At 40.3% G+C, this 16,692-nt stretch overlaps 1 protein-coding gene and 1 non-coding gene across 2 annotated transcripts in view; one reads left to right on the forward strand and one right to left on the reverse strand.

Annotated features, from left to right (window-relative positions):
- Nucleotides 1–3,447: 3,447 nt before the first annotated feature.
- Nucleotides 3,448–3,520, forward strand: Trnat-ggu (transfer RNA threonine (anticodon GGU)). Its single transcript has one exon. It is a non-coding gene; the product is annotated as a tRNA-Thr (tRNA).
- Nucleotides 3,521–4,594: 1,074 nt separating this feature from the next.
- The window catches only part of LOC137997758 (vigilin-like), a 30,047-nt gene continuing 17,949 nt past the window's right edge, over nucleotides 4,595–16,692 (reverse strand). Inside the window, exons 10-19 of the mRNA XM_068843994.1 lie at nucleotides 15,768–15,986; nucleotides 15,298–15,384; nucleotides 14,927–15,058; nucleotides 13,925–14,143; nucleotides 12,285–12,506; nucleotides 10,904–11,410; nucleotides 9,186–9,425; nucleotides 8,486–8,716; nucleotides 6,174–6,386; nucleotides 4,595–5,503 (exon numbers count right to left, since the gene is read on the reverse strand). Coding sequence (XP_068700095.1) covers nucleotides 5,222–5,503; nucleotides 6,174–6,386; nucleotides 8,486–8,716; nucleotides 9,186–9,425; nucleotides 10,904–11,410; nucleotides 12,285–12,506; nucleotides 13,925–14,143; nucleotides 14,927–15,058; nucleotides 15,298–15,384; nucleotides 15,768–15,986 — 2,352 coding nt within the window. The 3' untranslated portion in view covers nucleotides 4,595–5,221. The remainder of the gene's footprint in view (nucleotides 5,504–6,173; nucleotides 6,387–8,485; nucleotides 8,717–9,185; nucleotides 9,426–10,903; nucleotides 11,411–12,284; nucleotides 12,507–13,924; nucleotides 14,144–14,926; nucleotides 15,059–15,297; nucleotides 15,385–15,767; nucleotides 15,987–16,692) is intronic.

Genomic DNA, 16,692 nt, shown 5'->3' on the forward strand with positions numbered 1-16,692 from the left:
TTCATAAGAAAAAGATATTAGTAAATTGAATGAACGACTTACCAGTGTTGGTCCAGACCGAAACGGATGCTTTTGAAAAGCGAAAGTTTTTTCACTTACTTACTTCCTCGATGTGCAAGGAAAGAATTCTTGGATTTCACATGACGTCACGGTCGCCATGTTGGTGTCCCCAAACAATGAAATGGCGGCCATGTTGGAGTCCCGATCCAATCCTCCAGGAATTGAAAGCTAACGTCTTCTTTTGTTTTCGTTGAAAAACATGGCTGTTGATCACGTGAGTGAAACCCAAGAATAGAGGATAATATAGTTCGATCAAACGACAGAGAAATAACTTCCTACACCCAGCAAGCTAATATTTTTTTACTAAGTACTTTGCAATGTTCCTCTTTAAAACCTTTTGAGCAGGAATAATGAATCCGCCCGGAAAAGAAATTAAGGGACATAAATACATTTGGATCATTAGGGTAAGTCATTCGCAACTGATCATGAGTGACGGTGATCACTTCAGAAAATAAACATATACATGTAAGGAGTTCTGTCATAGTCACTGGCTTGATCCAAACTGAGTAAAAAGAGAAAACAACGAAAAGTAACGCAAAAGTCATCAGGACTGTTTTATCACACATCAATTACTTGTTCGTGTTATTAAGAAATGAGTAACAGTGAGCAACTTACCAACACGGATGCTAATCGATGCTCGGTCCTCGACGACAAGAAATGACTGCAAAATTTGATGATTTAATGTGTTCATGTGGTTATCCACGCGCATGCATTATCGAATCTTGTACGAAAAGTTTTAACTTTCATAACAAAGATCATTTATGCCTAGTATGCAAAAAAAGGTGGACTGGAGCGGAAAGCTGAAACGTTCTCAAGAGAACTAACAAATGGAGCAGCAAGGAGAAGAAGTCATTTCATTCTCGAGCAAACGTCGCAACTGATCAGTGAGGCCGTTCACGTTGAACACGGATCGAGGTGCGATGACTGTTGCATTGCTCCGAACAACTCAAGCAATGGTTTCGTTCAGCGAGGTTCAAATTTGTAATGAGAACGCATACATTATACCAGGCTCGGGTCTTGCTTAGCTTTATAAGTAAGACTTCAAAGCGAGTAGACATTAAGGGTTTGTTATGGCTAAAACTGATTGAATGCACTCGTAATCGTCATTTGCTTTGTGACACCCTCAATTTTGAATATAAGCGGATTCAAAAACTAAACCCTTCTCTGTTCAGGAACAAATCAAGATACATCATTTACTTACTTTCTCGATGTGCAAGGAAAGAATGCGCTTGTGCTTGCGTCGCGAGTGAAAACCAGGCTTAACGAATTTGAAACTCACCGTTTGCAGCATGAACAAGATAAATCAGTGAAAGAATGGTAACGATCCCAATCACATTAGTCCACATTTTAACCACAGCACTGCAGAGCTGTCCGTATCTCCCCATCCCCCAAAGCAAAAGATCTGCTCCTAGGTTCCTTTCCAAGCCGATGGATATTCAACCTTGTCTCCTTGCAGCAGGAGAGTCATGTGAGGCCGTCGGCCATTATTATGATCACAATTCTCGGTTTTCACATGACGTCACGACCGCCATGTTGGTGCCCCTAAACAAAGAAAAGGCGGCCATGTTGGTGCCCCGACCAAATCCTCCGGGAATTTAACTATATTATTATGCAAACGCTTCCTTATGTTTTCGTTGAAAAACATGGCTGTTGATCACGTGAGTGAAAACCAGCAATTAGGAAACGTTCAGTCATTCTCGGTTAAGAGAAGAGCTCTGGGGTCGAGATTGACGTTCAGTTGAATATAAAAATTGCGCGCGCACTTAAGGTCTCGGTAAAGGAAAATGAGGCGTCCGCGGAAAAATCAAATTGTCGAACGCTATTTTTTGTATAGGGTCAAACTATACATCATGTTAAAGCTATATATCATATTAAAGCTAGTGGCGTTTCTTCGGCAGGGACGTTTGCGAGAACTACCGCAAATTACTTTTTGTAATTTTACAATTCAAGCGGTAAAAATAAAGAAAATCCTAAAATTATGATGAATGAATGATAATCCTATAATATTACTAATCTTAAAAGTAACAAAACAGGAAACCCAAGCCGAAAAGAAAATACTTTCAAAAGTGACTTCGGCGTGCCTTCGCGTGATCTCCACTTCAGCGTCGCTGTTAATTTACTTTTCTAGCTCTTCCCATTCCCTGTACGAAGTATTCTGCCCATAATTTATCATATCACATCAAGGCATAAGACGGCCATTATGAGAATGAGAATAAAATGCAATTCTGAAAAGACTTCCGCCCTTGTAACAATTTAGCCTGCACAAAGGCTCTCCGTGCGTCGAATGGCGCGCGATTAACAGCTGGAGTTCATGTCTGCCTGCTCTTCAAAGCGAGTCTAAGTGCGAAGTATTTGTGATGATAATTAGTTCTACTTTACATATGAATGAAAACTAATTTGCTTAAGAAAAACTTCGCACTTAGACTCGCTTTGATGAGGAGGCAAAGATGAACTCGGAAATGGCCTATAGACCGCTCGCCATTCGACGCACGGATAACCTGACTGTGTGAAGGCTAGTAACAATTTGTCTCTAACCATGTGAGCAATACACAGGCAGTCAAAGTATGGCCGTCGAAAAGATTTCCACGGCAATAGATTTAAGATTGTTGAACACCCGAATTCTCACCAAAAAAGCCGAACCTTTAATATTGCAAGAGCGTACTGCTACCTTCCTGTGTGGTTATCTTACCGAGGGATTTTTTAAATCGTTGGTTTCGTGATTTCACTTCGGTGATATGCAGAGCACCGCCAATATATTTGATTTGAGCGAGTTAATTACTTTGGCCAATCAAAAAGGACGGAGGCAATCCAGTAAACCAATCAAAATTCGAAATAATTACACGTAGCCGACACAAAGCGCGGGAAAATGTGCATGCGCGAGCTATGATTGGTTTTGGTTTCACTTCTGATTGGTTAAAAAAGTGGCGCGAGAACATCGAACCAATCACTGAGTGAAGTAATGCAAAACCAAAGTAATGACACTCAATTGAAAACCGCTCTAAAATGCGTTTTATCGACATATAATACTCTCATTGCATTAGGGTTTTCATTACAAATACCTTCTGAACAAAACGCGAGTCGTTAACTGTGCACTGACAGACTAACACGACCTGTGTTTTCCTGGAAACTCGACTTCAGCGCAAACTTCACATTAACGAAATCTTTGCTGTCGAGTTTGCACTTGCTCGCAGAGGGCATCATGCCATTTACAAATTGACTTTGGGAGCTACGCAATTGCAAAAATTGCGTTCATAAATGCGAGGACCATAGCTTTACTTGATTTCATACCCGCAGTTCATATATGATCCATATCATACATCATTTCATCATTGATTCATTCCTCACGGGAACATTAGAACCCACAAATGACCAGCTCCCAACGTCAGTGGTTTCATAGCTCAGTTGGTTAGAGCGTCGCACCGGTATTGCGAGGTCACGGGTTCAAACCCCGTTGAAGTCCTGAATTTTTCAGGCTTCTCTACGCAATTGCAAAAATCGCGTTCGTAACTGCGATGATCGTAGCTTTCATTGACTTTTTAAAGGTAAAAAGAACTTGTTAAACTTCATTAAATCTTCAATTTCAAACCTTTTAGCTTTGATAACGAGCCAGGTATTAGCAATCAAACCCCGATAAATTCTTGGGTTGCAAAGGCACTAATAATCCAATATTCTTTTTCGGACTTTCAAAGAGAGATAATCTGGTATATCGGGTGCAATTTGTTTCGAAAGCTCATTATGCAACGCACTTTCAATAGATGGTTTTCAACCAATCTCTAGAGACACAGATAACAATGCTGCAATGTACAATAGATCTAATCAGCCCACTCAATGTTGTAACCAATTCAAATCTCCCGGGGTTAAGATTCTTTGTGTATTGTATTTACCTGGAACAAAACGTGTTATTCCCATAGGGTTTGAAATGGGTACAACATAGACCTTATTCCAAAATGGCCGTCATTTAAATATTCTTTTGTTTTTATTCAAATTAGCCCTTGATGCCTCGTTCTTGAGCTGAAAATTCAAAAGAATATTTTGCCTTGAAAGAGGCATCAAGGTCTAATTTGAGTAAAAACAGAAGAATATCTAAATGGCGGCCATTTTGGAATAAGGTGTATTGAATTAGCCGTTTCAATAGTGTTTTCACGTGACGTCACAGCGGCCATGTTGGTGTTCCTAAACAATGGTATGGCTGCCATGTTGGTGTACCCAACTATACCTTCGGGAATTGAGCTCTATCGTCATTGCATGTTGTCTTTCGTTTCGGTAGAAAGACAAGGTTACTGATCACGTGAGTGAAAACACTACAGCGGGTGGACGAACAAAAGGAGCTTATGAAAGATATTTCGTATTCGTCCAACATGGCGGCGATGACGTAACATGAAAACCACCCATATTCAACTTTATTTTCGGCTGATTGATTATAAAACTATAGCCTTCTACTGATGAGGCAAAAAAATGTATACAAAGATACCCCATTAGCTAGTTTACCTGCATGGAAAAGGAACCCTTTAAAAAATTCAAGAGATGCACAAAATTCTCTCAACTTTAAATGCTTTTATTTGACCTACAAAAGCCGCCAGTGGCGGTGAACGGCCATGCAAAATATAGTTTCTGCCTTTCGTCAACTTTCAAATCTTCATTTACTGCTGAGGACATTTAAAGAAATCTCTTCGGCATTGGCTTTATTACATTTTCACCTTTTTTTTTTCTTCACTTGGTGTTAAAGTTTTTTTGAAGGGAATGAGAATATAAAGAATATCAAACGATACGATAATTTGTCTTTTAACTTTTTTTTCTTTTAAATTCTTGTTCTTTTACGAATCTTGGGTACGATCGTGAAGTGAGTACTTAAAATCACTGAAGAAAATAACTTAATTTCATCGCACATGGCCCATGAAGCCACAGCAAAAAAAAATACCCTACAATCACTAATTTACTTAAAGAAAAATAATTCCCTAGTTAACAGTGATTTACTTTTGCAACCGGTCTTGAAAAACCACAATCAAACCCACCACCGATTGTGCACAGAACTGTGGAGATAACACTTCCACTGAGGAAAGTCACCAAAACACAAATACATGAACATGAGTGTCAACTAGAATCTATTCTTCAATTCTGTTCGTTAATCCCCCTCAGAAGGGAGATGATGTCTGCAATGACATTAGCGCCGCGACGGACCCCAGGCAGTCGGGCGTGGAACAGCAGCAGAGCTGCCAATGCATGGGAAGTCGGCAATGTTGCTGGTATCTGGGGGCAGCGGCTTGTCTTGGGTGCTTGGTTCAGATTGAGCCCGCTGCGGTTTCCTGCCAGCGTCCGCCTTCTGAATGTTGTCCCAGGGAGCATCACGGACCACGAAACCAACGGGAGTGCTCTGTTTGCTCGGTGGGTTCAAATAGTGGTTCACTAAGTCGTGCTGCTCCATTTCTTCACGTACATCCTGCATCTGGAAGAAAAAAGAACAAGACAAGCGGTTAACACTTATAGAGTGGTTTCCAAATGAGTCACAAAAACCAGACCACCACCAACAACATTTGGCCGGCAAATCATAGCAAACGCAGAGAATCAAATAAGCCACTTATAACAAGGCAAAATGAAATGTATAAAGCCCACTCATAATCGCGGGAAAACAACAAGTGGCGCGAGCTTTTTCTGAGCCAACCGCCAAGCACAATGAAACAAACCCATAGTAACGCTAAATCCTCTCACAGAATTGAAAACTGCCTTAGTTTACTAAAATATAGTTTCAAGCTGAAACCGGCGTGCTCAAAAATATCATCGCTTGAAACGAATCATATGGAAGTGAAACCTTCAAGAAGATCCACGAGCTTCAAAAACGAACTGCAAGGGATGAGGATCAGTTCCGCAAAGCGTTTTCCAATTGTAAATCCATCTTGTCCCTGATTTTAATGGTAGGACATGGATTAAGGAAGCGATATCTTGAAAGTTTCGGCCGAGCAAAATATTGACTGCGAATTGTAAAAGAATTTCACTCCGGTCGCTTTCATTTTGCGAAACTGCCGAAAAACAGTTGTCGACGTTGCCAAATCTCAGAATGTGAACTTCACTTTGACAATAAAAAAACATGGTTAATACAAAAACAGTACACCACTTACATATTCCTCTTCCAGCAGCAAAAGTTGGTCTCTAGCTTCCTCCACGTTCTCCTCAGAACCAGAAATGACGACTGGATCTGAAGTGTTGAGTGAAGGGAACCGGATGTCGACCTTGTAAGTTTCCATGAATCTGCGTATGGCACGTCCCTTCGCGCCAATCAAACGGCGATGCACGCGCGGATCGATGGGCACCTCCACGCTAACTTGGTCTTCCTGTGAAAGAAAAACGGCGAGCCAGCGTTACAACTCTGCAAGGACTTATTCCGAGAAGGTGTCTAAGTTCGACTTCGTTATGTCATTGGAATAAAAGGAAAACACTGATACTGAAGGTGGGGGTTGCCCGTTGAAATTCTGCACATTAATAGAAAAAAGCATACAGTCATTTGACGTACGACCGACTTGGTGAGAGAATTACGTTTCTTGTGTCGTTGCAAACTGCTTTGCAAAGCAAAAGAAAATAAAAACAGGTAAAGTAACAATCAGGGATAGGCACAAGTTTTTCGTTGCAAAAACAACGTGTACGGCACAAAGTGAAATCAAGTTAAAGGGAAAAAGCCATTAAGTATTATCAGAAACCCATGAGAGCTGAAACGTGTAATGGCCCCTTGTGTGCTGGGAAACAAGCTTCTGAATATTCAATTTGCTAAGTACCAGAACAAAAGAGAAACATTCAACCAATCAGTTCGCAAGAACACCGTTACGCAATACCACCAATGTTCTCTCGCGAAATTAACTGGAGCGAGGGGTTTCCAAATATGGTACTTAGCACTGAATATTCGGAAGCTGTGAACGCGCGTTACACGTTTCAACCCTTATGGGTTTCTGGTATTATGTTTGCTACAGATGGCGAGATTTAACAACGAATAATAAATAATCTTTGGTATATTCAAGCTCATTTGTATGAAGAATTGTCTTCAGCGCAGTTTTGCAGTTTGGGCCACAAATTAAAATAACTCAGTCTAAACCAAATAATTTTCGTTGCCAAGTTAAGGTGATTCCCTGGTTTTGCGTTGCGCGGTTATTAATTAAACCCTTTAAATTAAATTAATTAATTTCATATTTTTGTGCTGAGAACGGTGTCTTATGGAGTAGTAAAAAATCAGCAAAAATCTCTGGCCAGAGCCATTACCAGTGGAAGAGATCACACTCAAGTTAAATCTATTTTGGACTGTCAAGTACCTAGGTTCGTACGTGAATGACTCATTGAATGACACCAAGCTCTGCATCATATGGGTTACATTTATAAAATCGAGCTAAATTTGTCCAACATTGTGGATGCGCGGCAATAGGCATTTTGCAACAATTCGTCACGTGACCTTTTTTCCATAAACAAGATGATTCTGCTGGTTTCATGAAATTATTTTTCCAGAAATAAAAACAGCAGCTCAAAATATGGTACCATGCCGATTTTCCAAAGTATATCGTTTAAACTGGCGTTGTTACAGTTGAAAGAATTTATAAGGTTTTGTACGGGAAAAGGACGCTTTGCCTGTTGTCAGCTTGGTCCTGGCATTTGCTTGCTTTACGTACCCTGTGCAGCACATCAAAAGCGAAGTGACGAAGCGGGGAAAAATGTTTGTTGCAGGTGGGAACATTGTACAGTAGATAGTACGCGCGCTGGGATTGGCTGATTAAGCGGGTCGTATTCTATAGTGGCCCGCTGTACGGTCCGCTAAATTTGAAATTTTGATAAAACTGTAACATTCTCTTGCGACTTTTTAATGTCGTTTATGTGACGTAAAACTGCTTCACTCTTGCAAGCAACGATTTCAAAAAGCCAGGAGGATTTATCTGTTTTTCGGATTTTGACGCGGCAATCGTTGTGGAAATTCCACTTGAATTCAACTAATTTCCTTTCCCGCACGCCTCATTATCTTACAGATATAATAAATACCTTACTAGCCTCGTTGTCAACTTAACTATCTTACTAAGCTCGTTTTCAACGGGAACTTCCAGTACGGACCTCGAACTCGGTTAGTAAAGAGGTATCATTTTCCGTTGCAAACATTTTTGCATTTATACTCCTAAAAAAATTGTATTTTGCGGAGTTGTTTGTGACGTCAAGTGAAGAGTCGACCCAAGCCTCTCGTAAGTCGGTCGCTGGTCCCAATGACCATTCCTTTTGCTTACTTTACTAAATCTGTGCGACAACGCAAAATTGGTAAAATACGCTGCTTTTCGCTAACAAAAATACCCGAGTCTTGGTGAACTCTGGCTCATTCATTAAACAATGTGCCAGCTGGAATTTGACAGGAGCCTGTTCATGGCTGGACATAAACTGTAGATGACAAAACCAAAGAAAAAAACCTCACCAACTCTCGAACAATCCTTAAGATGGCTTCCTTGGCGGCCTCACAATTGTGCTCATAGCCCGTCAGGATGATCCTATCAGCATCAGCATCGGCATCGGCGGAAACAGGAGGAAACTGAATTTGCACCCCGTGATCCATGCGGATTTTCTGAATAACTTGCCCTTTTCGGCCAATGATCTTGGGGTGGTAAGAATTGGCAATAGTAATCTCCATCTTGAAATTCCGCAATTGCTATGGAATTAGAGACAACAGTGAGGTATAAGCCAGTGTTATAATTAGTAAGACGGGGCAACTCTAAAGAATGGGAGGGGGAATATACCTATCGAATGGTAATTCGTAGTACTAGAAAATCCCAAGAAATTCCTGCTATGGAAATGAACCCATACAAGAAGAGAAAATCTCTGAAACCGGGTGGGAATTGAACCCACTACCTTCGGGTTAGAAATTCAGGAAAAGGCTTAAAGAAATGTCCAAAGTTCATTTTTAACTACGGATATCGAGGAATTGTTCTTTTGATTTAGAAGGAATTCACTTCAAAGTCCCAGAAGACTTTGCTTTAATTGTTCTGCTTAGATAATGAAGACGTCACTATCAGATAAAAGTAAGAAGTTTTTTTTTTTCCCAATCTTTTTTTCTTTCCCATCTTTTTTTCTTTCCTATCTTTCCTATAGTGTCCTAATGAAAAAGTGAAGAAACCTACCCGGTCCTCATTCTCTGCCTCAATCTCAGCCACCTTCTGCTGCAGGGCCTCAATGGCCTTATTCACCTTGGGGCGTGTACCCACAATGGTGACCTGGTCACATTCTTCTCTGGAAGGAGGTATGGTGATATTGACGTCACATTCGTCCATCATCTGCCGGACATTGACCCCCTTGGCGCCAATAATGAAGCGGTGATAATCGAATGGGATATTGATGACCTCGGTGACGGGAACAAGATCCTGGTATACAAAATATAGTGCGACGGTGAGGATACGTCACAAACCGACAGTTTCATTGTGTGTAAAGATTTAAATACTTGCTCAAGTAATGGTGAATATACACACTCCAAGCACATCTTTGTAAAGAGATGTAGGAAAATCTTTGTCAACGTTTCACGTGGAGTATATATTGTACTTTATCCACTGGAAAAAGTTATCCGGCGTAGCGACCAGTGACCCGTTTCCCGAAAGTTCAAAACGTTTCGGGTCTTCTTCGGGTGTCACAATTCTAACTGTATTGTGAAAACGGAGAAGTTTTTTTTAAGTCGTAAAACCTCACAATAATTTTGCTTTTTGGTATCTTGACAACATGTTATAAGAGCAGCATATCAAAACAAGCGGATGGCAATTTCATAAATGGCCTTTCCGGCACGAAACGTTATCGGGAATCTCGAGAAACTGGCCCCTGGTTGATGGACAATAGACCAATTCGGCTAACTCAATGTTGTACCCAATTCAAATCTTTTGGGAATAAAACGTTTTGTTCCAAGTATTTCCATCTCATTTAAATGTGAATGCTTCATTGTCATGCAAATTCAACACACAAAGAATCTTAACCCCGAGAGATTTGAATTGGGTACAACACTGAGTTAGCCGAATTGGTCTATGAATTGACCTACTACAAGAAAACAGTAGGGAGCCTAAAGTGCTGCGGTCAAAAATCACTCATCGTTTTTCTTCACATTTTTAAAGCCCTTGCGCTGAGTACTCGAAATGCAAGATTTTATGCAATCGTTTTAAGAGGAACTGTTTTATTTTGACAGCAATTTTTTTCATTTAGCGGTCCGCCATTACTTGGTGTGGTTCTGACAAATAAGCCCTCAGAGAGCTGGATCGAGGAGAAAGTGACGTCATTCACTCACTAGCTTAAAAATGCAGTGAATTTGACAATCAGAGGCCAGTTGTTCCAAAGCCGATTAACGCTAATCCCAGATTAAAAGTTTACCAAGGAGTTTAATTCTCTAATCCCAAATGTTGTAAAACGCTGATATTTGGCAAAATTTTACATTGAAGGAGTCAATCTTGAAAAGAAAAAATAACCAAATTAAACTCTCAATGAAAAGTTGAAAAAATTAAACCAAAGCTTACGCTTATCCTGGATTAAGTTAATCGGCTCTGGAACAACCGGGCCCTGAAAGCCAAGTACTCTCGTGTTGCGCACTAATTAAGCCGCATTCACACACTTCATTTTTAAGCTGGTGAGTAAATGACGTCACTTTCTACGCGATCCAAATCGCTGATAGCACTGAAAATAACCTGGCCTGAGTAGTGCGAAGGGGTGGATAGCGTTTTCCACCTTCTGAACAAGCGAGTCCTGCAAGGAAGTTTTGTTGAGAATAGGATAAAACTTATTTACCTAATCGAACTTTCGTTTTCAAGATAATCTCTGCTCAAAACCTATTTGCCAAGGGAAAAAATAACAAACAGAGCGAACATACCAACAAAGCTTGCTTGGCAGCCTCAGCGTTGTCCTTGGGACCAATGATGGTAATCACATCGCACTTGCGAGGGCTTGCAGGAGGAGAAGTAGGCTCGTCACCGTTTTCCTCCACAGGCGAGGAACTGCCGTTCATCATCCCTTGTCCTCTGTTGCCGGGGTCTCTGTCTGGAAACTTAATCTGAACATTGTGCTCTGACGTCACCTTCTGGACATTGACGCCCTTGGCTCCCATAATGTTACGATGATACTTCTGTGGAACAACACATTCTAAAGAGACCATGGATTCTAGCTCTGCGACGATTTCCAGGATCCTCTTCTTGGCACCTTCAATGCAATCTTTGGCTCCTTTGAGGACCACGCGGTCAGATTGTACGCCATTTCTTGGGAAGCTGACAACAACGCCTCCAAAATCTTCAGCAATGTCACGCAGTTTTTCTCCTCGCTTGGCAACAAAGTACTTGTGGTGCTTGGGGTCCACGTGCACTTCGCCTTCAACAATGTTGTCCTAAGCGTAAAAAATTGTAGAAAATTGCACAAAAAAACCTCTAAACCTTAGCATAAATCTTCTATGTATCTACCATAAGCCGTGTTTCCCCAACAAATAAGATTGAGCAAGATGAACCAAGCCTATGATATGATTGATTAGAACTAATACTAATAGTAATTTCGCAATTATAGTCGTTAGTCATTGGCGTCAACGGACTTCCAAATTTGGTCAACGCACGTCGGCAAAGAAATGTACCAAAATATAAAACGTGCGGGGCGTCGTTCGTAGAAACCTGCAGAGTATTGTCACTCACGTGACCAGCAACCTTGTTTTTCCACCGAAACAAAAGATAACATTTGCATGATAATAGAGATCAATTCCCGGAGGATAAGTTGGCCGACGTTCCATTGTTTGGGAAAACCAACATGGCTGCCGTGACGTCACGTGAAAACACTCCTTAGTTTTTGGAAGACCTTAGACAGCAATGACCAATACCAGGATGCTGACCAGCGGTTTTCGTTAAAACAATGGTGGGTACTTGGTGTCTCTTTCTATTGTTTCATTTTTTTTCAAACAAGGTATAAAACGTTCAGTAATTATTGTATTACCCTAACCTAACCCTAATCCTAACCCTGAAGGTTTTACCGTGTTTAGATAATTTTGTGCAATAGATAAGCACTAAATAACAAAATACGGTCAAGTATCTACCAAAACAATGGTTTGCTGCCGGTGCTCAGTCTCGCGGGTTCAGAAAACCTGGTTGTGGTCATTGCTATTTAAGGTTTTTCTTAGTTTTTGTCGTTCACGTAGAAGACGTCCCTGGACAAGGTCGCTAACAAAGCAGGCGAAACCGCACGAAGACTTCTTTATAATTAATTAAGTCTTTCCATACCAGATCTTTAATTGCTTTCAAAAGCTCTTGTTTAGCAGCTTCGACGCCTTCCTTCTTTCCAATTATTGTAATCAGTTCCTTGTCATCATCGCTTGGAGTCGGGAACACAATTCTCGCTCCAGTGCTCTCTCGTACTTTCTTGATGTTGGCTCCTCCTCGACCAATCAGAAAGCGGTGATGTTGAGGTTTGGCACGAATCTCTAATGTGAAACTGTTGATTTCCTGCGGCAAAAAGGATGAACTATGAAGTAACGATTTATACGAGTCTACATTGTGTAAATGTGTGCTAGTTACAAAAGAGCCATTTCGGAGTTGACTTCCTTTTGTCCTGTGATGTGAATTAAAAAGTCCTGGAACTTTGACTTCTTTTGTAAATTCAGTTAATAGGGAGTTAAAGACAAAGATAGGGAGTTAAAGGCAACGACAACGACACAGAGCAAGAATACGATTGGTTAAAAAAGGAAAAAAAACTCGTGCAGCACGAATTTCCGTGCATTTCTTTCCCGTACTCCACAAAACAACAACGTGAATTCCTTACATTTTTAGGTTTTGACGACAAAAGGTTCTGAGTTTCGACTTCTTTCCTTTCCGTGTAGCTAAGCAGCTTTAAATACCCGTAAAACGGAGCACTGATGGAGAGGGGGGAGTACAATGAGCGCACCGTCGACCTCAGGTTTGTCAGTTCAATTACTGTTACGAGTTATCGACGTTAAATATGGTTACTTTACTTTGAGCATACGACAACGAACTATCAGAAAGACGTGATCTTGAAGCGTTGAAAAAAAAAATTCTTATTTGTATGTAACGTCGTGCAGCTCGTGCGTTTTTCCACGCATGCAGCTTCGATCTCATTTTTGTCCATATTTATGCATAAAATAGACCAATTTCGATATATTAAAATTCAGTCCGAAACAAAAGGCATCATCTCGAGGCTCTGGGGAATAAATATAAGGATTTGTATGAGTTTATTTCCCAGAGCCTCGAGATGATGCCTTTTGTTTCGGACTGAATTTTAATATATCGAAATTGGTCTATTGGTGTCCGAAAATCCCCAGCTTTGTTCCAAGGAAAAGAGTTGCAAGTTACACGCTTCACGGTCACGTGCTTCTAGAATCATTCCTTTTCGATTTTTACTTTAAAACCGTCCGTTCCCATCCAGCTACAGGATAGTTCGCCCGTATTGTACAAAGTAAACAAGATGGAATAATCGCGAAAAACGTAAGGGATTTACCAAGGACAACTCCAATTTATGGTCGGAGTGCCAGGCGTCCAGCACCGTAACCAGCCACCAAGTCAATACATCAAGTTTCCACTAAAGCTATTGTTTACATATTTGTCCGTTTACGCGCGAATTTGCTTACAGCAAAAAAAAAACGACTTTAAGAGCAAATTGTAAACCATAGGTAACGGTATCTCTAAACTTTTCAGCTTTTTGGCTTCAATAACAAAAGAGATGTTGGCCATCGAAAACTGAGAAATTATTACAGCTTTAAGAACCAACACGCATGTTTCTCTCCTCGATTTCTATGTGATCGAGAAGATGCTAACAGGTAAGCAATAGACTCGCTCATATGAAAAACAATTCAGTCAAGGTAGAGATTCCTTTTAAAACTTGTTTTAGTAGAAATAAAATATCCAACCTTCTCATTTAAGATTTCCAGAAGCTGTTTCTTGGCCTTTTCAACATCATCCTTCGGTCCACGGATAAGAACTTTGTCACTGTTGCTACCTTCAGGTGGAAACTTGATGCTGACTCCGCCGCATTCATCCATAATAGAGCGAATGAGCCGGCCTTTGGCACCAATCACCGCATTGTGATGTTTATGTGGAATGCTTATCTCCATCTGAGTTACATTTGCCTGCAAAAATCAATTAATGCTAATTTTAAGTAATCGTTCTGACAGCATTGCTTCTGGTTTTGATGGCAATGGTGCTGGTTTTGATGGCAATGATGCTGGTTTGGATGGCAATAGTGCTGGTTTTGGAGAAGGAAAACCAAGGGGGTTTCATGAATTTTACAAACAAGGTGTCTCTGGAAAAAACAACCTTTCCTCAGGCGATTTGTTATAAAACGTTGGCCTGACCTTTTTTTTTTTTTTTTTAAGATTATCCTGATGCAACTTGTTACAATCTTGCTCCTCTGTCCATCCACACATTTTTCACGGCTGTTGCATTTCTTTAAATGTTGTTCTACAGTTTTATAGTGATTATCATTCAATTCAGGGTTACCACCACCACTCTACCATGAAAACAAAATTCCCCGACTTTTCCCTGACCAAAGGCAATCTTCCCTGACATAATCTTAAGATTTTCTAGTAATCCGAGAACAAGAAATGCAAGTTTAATAATCAGCCAGTTAAATAACAGTAAATTTTGCATTGATGCGCCTAACACACAAAGCATGTACGTGGATAGCAAGGAAACATCTTTTGGGTGGTTTTATATCAAGAAAATTTATCCAGATGAGAGAAATAAAACTTTCCCTGACTTTTGAGCTCTAGAGCGATATTCGACTAATCCACCAACCTTACTCCCTCCTTTACCAAATACTGTGTAACAACGTGATCAGTGAAATTATTCTGCCACAAAATAAGTTAAGATTAGTCCTACTTGAGGAGAAAACCAATTATCGCCAGTCTTACCTGCTCGTTTTGTATGGCAATAATACGATCACGAGCTGCTTCAACTTGAGCCTTGTGTCCAGTGATGACAATCACGTCACTGTCACTACCTTCAGATGGCAACTCAATCTTGGTATCAGTTTCCTCACGAATCTATGACACAAAAGTAAACAACATGGTCATTGGTACAATCGTTTTGAATAACAACATTTGAAGATTTGAAACAGGAACTGTTGCTTTTCAAAATAAAAATAACGATTTAAGACTTAATCTTTATCTGACTGGAAAATTTGGAGTTTTTCCAAGGCGAAGATCAGCTAAACATCGCTTCCCTTATGCAACAACAATTTTAACTCTAGGAGGTAAGCACAAAGAAATAGCGCACACAGTACCTTCTTGATGGTTGTGCCACCTCTGCCTATGACATTCTTGTGGAACTGTTTGAAGACTGGAACATCAACGCGGTAATTGGCAGCAATCTACAGTTAAGTAAATATAGATTACTTAATGGTTAATCAGCAGCAACAAATTTGCATCCATTGAAACAAGTGAATAAAAGTTGCACATATAAACCAAACATGAAGAAATTCGTTTATCATAAAAGCACCGAGATAACTCGATCCACGATCCACTCATTGCTAAATGACGCTGTCAGCAGATGATGCAAAAGTTAAAATATTTTGGTTACTAATAAAAAACTAACTGCTACGTTACTGGGCCGACAATATTTTTCACTTGTGACAAAAAGCAGAAAATTGGTTCTTGTCCACGATAAGGTGACGGCAACAGTTCAATACAGTGGTTGGATTCATTGTCTTTAATTTTAAGTTCTTTGAATGAACATTCTCTATTCACCCCTTACCAATTCTGAATTCATTTTCTTGAGCAAGGTGTATACACTGTCTACGTCTTCACGTGGTCCCCGCAAATTCACTATATCACTCTTCTTGCCAGCATCCGGGAAGGATATCTGTACTTCAGGGTATTTGTCACGAATCTCCCGGATTTTCTCTCCCTTTGTGCCAATGATTGCTCGATGGAAGCGCTGTTCAATGAGCACATCTTTAGTCTTCTCATTTTCCTGAAAGACAGAAAAAGGGTCTTCAACTGTCTCTACACCATAATTTTTTATGCACTGTAATATCTGTCAGGGTTGGACTTTATCAAATTGGCCACGCATTTTCCACCCAAGACCAGCAACCTGCAGAGACAGTCTGCAGTGTTTTTGAGCTTATCTCAAAAGCCAAAGCAAGACCTTCATTCAACATTTTCTTTATTTGCCCTCCAAAATTTCTCTTGAGACTTGTGGTCCCAAGAGAAAACAAAAACAATGCTTATGCAAAATTACAATAACATACAAAAACCACTCCCCATAGGGGCTTTTTAGGTGCAATGAAACAATGAACGAAATGACAGAGCACAACAACTACTGTTAAGAACCCCAACTGGCCGGAGACAAACCAGTTTGGCTATTTACAAGTGCGGCCGAGAAGTTGAACCAGGGACTACCAGGAACAAATTAAGTAATGATCCGTGTAAGGTGGATAGCAATTTCCTTTGTTATGCGGCAACGGGGCTTTCCCCAAATAGGAATGTTATCATTTTCACACAGAGAATGCATAAACCTACAGGAAGGCAGTTAACGCAATAAAATTCATTTACAGCCCACTTTGAAAGGGTGTTTTTTTGTGTTAAAAGATTTTGACCAATCACAAGAGTTGAAAACAAAAGCCAAGAAACGTTTACAATTTTACATGTTCCCCACATACGATTTCTGGGGAATTCAT

Source organism: Montipora foliosa, chromosome 3 (assembly GCF_036669935.1).
Source record: "Montipora foliosa isolate CH-2021 chromosome 3, ASM3666993v2, whole genome shotgun sequence".
In the NCBI taxonomy this organism is placed as follows: Eukaryota; Metazoa; Cnidaria; class Anthozoa; order Scleractinia; family Acroporidae; genus Montipora; species Montipora foliosa.